Source organism: Acanthisitta chloris, unplaced genomic scaffold (assembly GCF_000695815.1).
Source record: "Acanthisitta chloris isolate BGI_N310 unplaced genomic scaffold, ASM69581v1 scaffold33355, whole genome shotgun sequence".
In the NCBI taxonomy this organism is placed as follows: Eukaryota; Metazoa; Chordata; class Aves; order Passeriformes; family Acanthisittidae; genus Acanthisitta; species Acanthisitta chloris.
Window position 1 is genome coordinate 1 of NW_008674851.1, and position 8542 is coordinate 8542.

General features: G+C 51.3%; 1 protein-coding gene across 1 annotated transcript; it reads right to left on the bottom strand.

Annotated features, from left to right (window-relative positions):
* Nucleotides 1-2683: 2683 nt before the first annotated feature.
* On the bottom strand, nucleotides 2684-3965 carry LOC103802969 (chromosome unknown open reading frame, human C11orf53; the record flags this gene model as incomplete). The annotated part of the gene is made up of 2 exons (XM_009075504.1): nucleotides 2684-3073; nucleotides 3667-3965. Coding segments are annotated over 2 exons (689 nt in total), but the record flags the coding sequence as incomplete, so codon positions are not given.
* Nucleotides 3966-8542: the final 4577 nt, after the last annotated feature.

Below are 8542 nucleotides of genomic sequence, written 5' to 3' on the forward strand. Positions count from 1 at the left end.
TTGAGTTTTTCTCTCCTTATGCCAAGTATTTAAAACCTCTAGAAACCAATGATTTGACAATCAATGATTGCGCGATACTTTCAATTTGAATATTCAAAGGCTCCACAAAATGGGCTATCTTTTCGTGAAACTAGGCACATCCCCGTCTAGCAGAGGGTCTGGGGGAATAAGATTTGGAGGGACCACCCTCCCCACCCTTGGCTTTTGGGATATTTCCAGGGTTTTAGCCATCCTCCCCTGAAGTGAGCAGATGCCTCCAAACCTGCTCAGTGTTTTGCCCTCAGATGCACAGGCTGAGCTCCAGCCCTCTCAGATTTCAGCTGCTACCTGCAGACAGCACTCTGCAAGGGACTCAGCTGCTTTTTGCACGTTTTTGTGTGTTTTAAGGCAAAATCCTAAGGGTTTGGGGCCCAAATGGCAGCATGAGTGTGTGGTGGAGGAAAGAGGCTGCCCTAGGCACCCAGGGAGGAGAAGCTACCTGAACCCCACTTCTTCCCACAGCATTCCTTCCCCCTGCCCAGATATTGGGTTCAGATTGGAGTTTATTTGTGGATTTTCCCTAATTCAGGCTATCTGCTTTGGCTGCACAAATTGGCAGCCAAATTCTTCCATGCTTCAGTGCTGTGCTGGGAGCTGCAGGTGGTGGGGCTCAGGGTGTGCAGGGTGACAGACTTGTGGGATAACCATCACACTTCTAACCTAGTTGGGGGGTTTAGGTTGCATTTAAGCTTCTCCCTGGGGACCACAGTCTGTGCCCTGTACAGGGACTCACTGGCTGAGGCAGAGAGCAGGCCAGGCTGTTAATCATCTACCAGCACTTCAGCTTGGCTATTGTTGCAGCCAAATCTTTTCTTTTCTCTTAAGTTGAACAAATACACTTGATTTCTGTGAGGAGTGGTCGCAGCAACGAGGCCATTCCTTGTGCTGAAATGTATCTCAGCAGCTCCTGGTAGGCCAAAACTTGCTCTGCAGGGACACATCCCACCAGCCCCCCTGGAAAGGAGCTCTCTCCCCACTTGTCCTGCAGCACAAAGGGGTGTGAGGTGCTGGGGGGGCACAGAGGGAGGTCACAGGGGAGTATATTGCCCTTGCTAAGCAGTTTGGGACCTGAAGCCCTCCAGTTTCTGGGGCTGGTTCAAAACTGAGCTGCTGGTGGGTGGGTAGAGCCTGGGGAGGCTGTGGGTGCTGTGCAGGGAACCATCTCTCCTGAGCTCTGGGGTAATGTTTACCTCTGTAACCAGAGCCCACGGAACAGAGCACTCAGGCTGCTCAGCTCCACTCCTGCCTGAGCTGTGTGCCTTAAGGGAACATGAGGAACATGTGTTCCGGGTGTTGCTGCATGTCCTGGGTTTAGAAACATTTCCAGGCTCACAGAGCTGTGGTTAATAACTGAGTGCCAGAGTGGCTCAAACACTTCCAAGACAGCTCAAAAACTTCTTGTCCCTGCTCCTCTCTTGGTCTGGCAATACAGCCAGACTGACCTGCTGTCCCTGTCCATGCAAACCCCTAGAAGAGGGAGCAGCTAAGTGATGGTGACTATGATTCTGGCAGTGGTGTCAGTTGTGATGTGAAACAAGACTGTGGGCTCGTGCAGGACTCAGGTTAGGGGGCACACTGCTGGCTGAGGGTCAAGGAGACATACACACACCCTGAAATGCCCTAGGGCTCCTTGCCTTGTCCTGGCAAACAGCAGGTGCCACTCTGGGATGTTCCACACCTGCAGCTTGTGAGAGCCTGTGATGACCACAGGTGAACTGGGTTCACCTAACCCTTTATTTAGCAGGTGTGTGGAGCAGTACTGGCTGCTGCTTCTTTCCTAGGCTGAGCTCTCCCTGTCTCTCCAGGGCCTGCCCCATCAGAATTGGAGGAGCAAAGGCAAGGAGGGATTTAAAACATCTCAGCACTACACATTCCCAAGGCCTGGAATGTTCCTGTTTGTCCTCAGAGAGGTTTTTTTGTTGCTGTTTCTGTGGGTGCCAGGCTGGAGGATGAGATGAGGCAAATGGGGTGGTCTCCTCCAGGGCCAAACCAGTTGGGATCTGCGGCATCTGGGAGAGTTCCCCAGGGCTCCTCGGTGTGTTTGTGTGTGCAGAGCTACCTCTAGTGGCCACGGGACCTGGACTGGCCCTGGGACTGGAAATCCATCCTGTTCCCAGTGACAGCCCACCTGGATGGCTCTTGGCAAGGGGTTGGGAGCAGCTCATGCCAGGCACATCAGGAGTGTATGGATGTGGTGTAGGCAAGAGGGAAACAGCTCTGTGCTTTCTTCGGGGCAAAAGGGATGTCGGGGAGGATGTGTTGTGTGTGTTGCAGGTGGGAGGGATGGAGAGTTTGCCTGGATCAGCAGGCAGAGCAGTGCCAACACTCTACAGAATCATTAAATCCTTAAGGCTGGAAAAGCCCTCTGAGAAGTACCTGAGGTCCTAGGAAAGGCCTATGGAGTGCAGACACTTTTCAGGCTGTGTATTTTACCAGTAGCACAGTGAGCAATAACTTTCAGAAGGCACTAGAAGGCAGCACTCTGAGCTAAATGTGGTGCATCCAAGTGATTGTATTTCTACACAGAACACAAAGCATCACACGCTGCAGCATCCTCTGCTTGAGGAATTAGGAAAGAGCACACAAGCAATTAATTTGCTTCAATAACAGTCCGTTTTCCTTTTCCTCCAGCTCTTCTCTTGCATCAGTAAGTTCTCCTGCCTTCATAAGTCCCCCAGAGGGCACTTCCATCCTCTTTGGCCCAGGCAGAGCTGTCGTGGAGGTGTGTTGTCTCCTGCTCCACGTGGCTCATCCTGGAGGGAAGCTCGTTTGGCACAGCCACGAGAGGGGAGAAGGTGTAGGGAGAGGTGGCAGCGTAGCTGGGGGAGTAGTGCACATCTTCATGAGGATGCAGAGGGTAGGGCTGAGCTCCAGGGATGCTCGGGGTCCATCCAGAGCCGCGGTATGGGGACACACCGCCCTGCTCGGGGGAGGAGAAGCAGCTGGAGCTGCCAGGCAGTGCCTGCAGAGGGTCAGAGCAGGCACCATCCGATTGGCTCAGGCTGTCGGGGGAGCTCTGCTCCCAGGGCTCTCTCTGCGTGGAAACAGGGAGAGAAGGCAAGAAAAACTCTTAAGAATAAAAGTTTGTCCTGGAGGTAATGGTGTGTCTATCCCTGAGCCCAGCTGGGAACTCTCCCAAGGGTTTGCTGAGGCTCTGGAGTTGTATTTGGTGTTCAGACTGGTGAAATGAGAATATCCATCCTGTCCATAATGGACAAGGGCTGGAATAGGATCCCAGTGGGGCTACCAACCCTGGCCCAGGTCACAGGAGCTCTGCCCTGGGGGTGTGAATGGAGGTGAGTGCTGGGAAGTCTCAGGGATGAAGATAGGGAACTGACAGGGAACTGGAGCTGCCCAAAGGTGTCTCTAGAAACTTTAGGAGCTTAATGGAGTGGTTGTTTTGGGCAGCAAGGAAGGTTGTTGATTTAGGAGCTGATCTCCAGTGGGAAGAGAGATGAATTAGATGGGATCAAGGAGAAAAAACCATTCCCTCCCAGCCCTGCCCCATGTGCTGTGCTCGGGCTGCCCCTGTGACAGACTCATCCTTCCCCCACGAGCCCCCCTGGCTTCACCCCGGGTTTGAACCAGGTCATCCCTCACTGGTGGCAGAAACATAGACTCACTCACTAGTAGGAAGTGTGCTGTGTCACTGGGGAAGGATGGCAGCAGAGGGGGCACAGAAGAAGGGCTGAAGAAGGAGCTGGTACCAGCTGTGAGAGGAGGAGCACGATAATCCCCGTACTGCTCGGTGAGATATGGCTCCAGAACTGTTGGGTAGCCCTGAGAGGCAGAGGAATCACAGGAGAAGGGCTTGGAGCCCAGAGAGGATGAGTAGACATCACTGACAAACTGCTTTGTGTTGTGGAAATCCAGGTCAGCTGTGAAGGATCTCCTGACACCGTAGTACCCAGCAGAGGGGGGTGAGCCTGTGGGGTCAGAGAGAAGGTTGGCTCAGGGGAAACTCTAAGTGTTTGGAGCTCCAGAGCTATGAGAACCACTGCAGGCACAAAGGAGAGCCCTCGATTCTCCAGCATCACCCAGGAAAACAATCAATCCTGCCCTGAAACACGTGTGTGAGCCCAAGTGCTTGTAGCATCCTGAATCAGCTGCAGCACACCAAGGGTGTTCTGGGAAGCTTTAACTAGAGGCCAGGGAGACTGAGGTTGGTTTTGCCAGCCTTTGCTCCTTCCTTGTTGTGCTGCAGCTCCTGGGGAGGAGGACAGACTTCCAGCCTCACTCCCCTTTCCCTGCCCTAGAGCTCCAGGGACAAAACAGGTCAGCTCCTGCTTTTGGGCTTTCTCTCTTCAGCTCCAGGGGAAAACTTGAAGGCACTGAAGGAGAAGAAGGGATCTTGTGTGGCTCTTCTGTCATAACAGGTGGGAACTGCTTTAGTTACCTCTTTTGGGGAATTTTATACAAGATTACAGGGCCTTTCCTGTTTTGATTCTTTGAATCCCTTTCCTCCTGGGCTCTCTGAGAGGGGTGGTCCTACTCCAGTTTGCTTACTTCATGTCCTTTGGAAGAGAACACACAGGGCAGTGTCAACTCTCCAACCTGCACAGAAGGTATTTATCAGTGGAGGAAAAGCTCACCTGGCATTGGGACAAAAGGTGACTGTGCTGTGCTGGTGCTTCCCTGCAAGACAGAAAGATAAATTCATGAATTAGCTTTTCAAAGCAAGGTGGCTCTTTGGGCTTGTGGTTTGGGAAGGTGATGGCATAATTCAGGTGTGTTATTTGAGCTTTGGTGCTGTGAAGAGCTTAGCTACATGACTTCAAGTCTTGGGGTCCCTGAAGTATTAGCAGATGTAGGCTAAGAAGAGATTTTGAAGGTCTTGTGTTGAGCTGATAACAGAAGTATCAAGATAACTGGCTTCTTCCTCCCTTGCTGCAGAGTCCTGCAGTGCAGGCAGAATGCTGAGCAGTTGGTTTGGTGTTGGCACAAAACAGGTCTCAATAAACAGCTGTCCAAGCCCTTAACTGGTCAAACTGGGCAGAATCTGCACTGCCTGTGTTCTAGCTCAGCCGTGTCTCCCTGCCCCAGAGCCACTTGGTCCCTCCTTGCAGCACAAGCTGTGTGTAAAGGCAGTTGTTTCTGGTCACTGTTTGTGTCCTACAGCAATGCTGATGGCAATAATAATAATCTCCTCTTGGTCCCTAGGAAGGGAGAATTAACCCTGAGTGACTCTGGTGCTCACTGTGGCTAATTCCTCACAGGGCACTGTGGCAAAGGCATGTGCTGCTCTGGAGTTTCATTGAGTTTTGTTTCTGGACCTCCAAACCCACAGAGCAGAAACCCAGAGCCCATTGCTGCCTTTATCTGAGCTGTGCTGTGCCCTGGCCAGTGCTGCTGCCTGACTATTTCCAGTTTGCATAGTGCAAACAGAAGGTTCCTGCCCCAGCAAGCAACCAAATTTAGAGGTTTAGATTTGAATTAAATTTGCCAGTGCTAGGACTTCCTTCTAGTGCTGAGGGAGCCTTGCAGCTGCTCCCTCAGGAAAATGAGCTCACAGGTCGCCCAGGCTGCAGAGGGGACAGGAGGTGTCAGGAAGGAGCCTCTTGGCTTGTGGACAGAGATTGTTCATGCCACAGGCTCAGGGTTTGCACCTCTCTCCTTCTGGGCTGTTTTTGGCCCTCAGTGAGGATCCAACTGGTGATGTACACCCTGCAAAGCTAAAACCTCCACAAGCAAATCCAGCCTCAGCAGACACAACCCTCGGATCCATGTCCCTTGGAGAGGAAAAGGTGGAGTTTGGAGGTGTGAGTAGCACAGACACTGCCTAAAGCAGCCAGAAGAGACAGGGCAGAGTCAGATTGGATGTGAGGAGAAATGTTTTCCCTGTGAGGGTGTTCAGCACTGGGATATTGCCCAGGGAGGTGGTGGAGTCACCATCCCTGGAGGTGTTTGAGAGGTGTCTGGATCTGGCACTGGAGGAGATGGTTTGGGGGTTCCAGCAGTGACAGCTTAATGGTTGGATTTGATGTTAAAGGTCTCTTCCAGCCTTGATGATTCTGATTCTAAAGGGCTAAGGGCTGCAGTGATAAGAACTGGGATGCTTTGCTGAGGGACAGGAAGGTCCTTGCCTAATGCTCTAATATGGAGCATTATCAATGCATCTTAGTTTATCTTTGATCCTGTGGATTCAACAGCCACTGAAACAGTGTCACAGGCAGCAGATCCTTCTGCACACACCTGTGATGGATATCACAGAGCTGCAAGGGCTTTACCTGCCTTGATTCATCTGCAAGAGCCTCTGCTGCAGCCTCTCTTTGGGTTACATCCTAGCAGGCACCTACAGAGACCTGCAGCTCATTCCTCTCCTTGTCAGGCAGGGAATGTCTTGGCTTAATCGCAACCCATTAGTTCATTTCCTCCCTGCATTGCTTCCCTTCCCTGCTGTGGGACTGGGGAGGTTGGACCTCCTGCAGCACATCAGGGTTGTGTTCAGCATCCCTGGAGCCCACAGCATGTTCTGCTGTTGATAAGCTGTTCTCAGCCTGCCTTGCACATATTCCCAGGCACAGATCCTGCCTGGAGCTATCCTGATTGCTGCCTTGCTTCATTGCTTTGTAACACAGATCAGGGCTGCCTTGGGGGACTGAATATGAGGATCCAGGTCAAAATATTGCCCTGGCCCTGCCCTGGGGACATGCAGTGCCCTTTGGCTGTACTTTGGCCTCAGAGCATCACCTCTCTGGGCCCAATCTGTAGGAGAGCAGCTGAAGCAATAAATATTAATAATGAAAGCAAAGCTTAGTCTGGACACCACACTGGTTTGGTGACTGGTCTGTCCTGGCCTCTGAGTGCTGCAGGGCACTCAAACACTCTCAAAACCAGAGGATTACAGAGATTTACCTGTGTACCTAGCAGTTTCCCCACCTGGGGAAAGAGGGGAATCCTGTTATCATGCAGAGGGTTCTTAGCCATGCAAGGACTAGGTATGAATTCAGACCCTTCCTAAAGCCCAGGCCCAAACCCTTCTGCCCTGCAGTTGGTGGGAACTCAGAATCCCAGGTCTGGTGTGGTTTTCCTCACAGTACACCTCACTTTCCTCTCACTGGATGTGTGCAGGGCCTGGTTGTGCTGCCTCAGTCACCAGCAGCTCATCTCTGATGAGCACTGACCTTCCCTTCTCAGTCCAAAGCCTTTCCCTTGCACAACAAAGCCTGAGTGATTTTTTTTTTTTTTTTTGAGCAAAGATCATGTTGAAACTAAATTACGTAGCATCATAAATCCACAAAGGGATGTTCAGTTATGTGCCATTTGCTTTGATTCTGGGCTCTGCTCTGTCAGGCAAACAGAGCTGCACTTCCAGCTGGTCTTTTCATGAGACCTTCGAGCAAATAAGGATGTTTGCCCTGCACAGTCATTTTTTGGACTCTCCTGGGGAATTAGCACCAAGGCTGGTTTTGCATTAGATAGACACACAACTGCTAAGCTTTGGAATACAACCCAAAGGGTAATAAAGCAAGCAGCAAGTCTTTTACAGTTCCTAAGGCTATAAAGTATGATATCATCAGCCAGGAGCTGTTTTCTAGGAGGGTAAACACAGCAGGTGCTTCCTGCTGCTTCCTAAATATCTGCCTGGGGGAGCATGTCTTGCCCAGTGATTCTCCATGGCTCAGGGGGAATTCTGCCCTTCTGCAGGAGCTGAAGGCTGTGAGGATCTCTGCAGCTGGTTCTTGCTGTGTTGGGTAATGCCCAGTGCTGGTTTGGTTCCACAGAGTTAATGTGCATGAAAGTCACAGCAAGAAAAAGACTTGTAAGGATTTTATATTTTAGGCTTGTAAGTCCCTTTGAGGTTTCTTTGTTTGGCAGAAGGCAAAAAGCCTGAGGCAAAAGGTTTGTTGGGGAAAAGAGCACTAAAATTCCTAATATCATAGAATCAGAGAATTTTAGGGGGTTGGAATGGGGCTGAGAGCTCATCCAGCCCCAAACCCCTGCCCTGGGCAGGGACACTGCCAGGGTTGGAGCAGCCACAGCCTCCCTGGGCAACCTGTGCCAGTGTCTCACCACCCTCACAGGCTAAAAACCAATCTAAATTCCCTCTCTCAATTTCTCCCTATTCCTCCTTGTCCTGTCCCTGCAGCTCCTAACACAGATTCCTCTGCAGCTTCCCTGGAGCCCCTTCAGCTCCTGGCAGGTTCCTCTGAGGTCTCCACACAACCTTCTCTTCTCCAGGCTAAATAGCCCTAACTCTCTCATAGGGAAGATTCTCCAGTCCTCTTATCAGCCTCGTGGCCTCCTCTGGCCTTGTTCCAACAGTTCCATGACCTTCTGATGTTGGGCACACCAGAACTGTGTGCAGTGCTCCAACAGGCAGCACTGCTCTCCTCCAGGAGGAGCAGCCCAGAAACCTTCTCTTCCCAGAGAACCATAGGATATAATCATCAACTCCTTCCTAATATCTAACCTAACTTTCCCCTCCTTCAATTTGAAATATAGTAATGAAATATAATATGTTTCTGCTGTCAGTTATCCACATTTCTGCTCCCACTCTTTC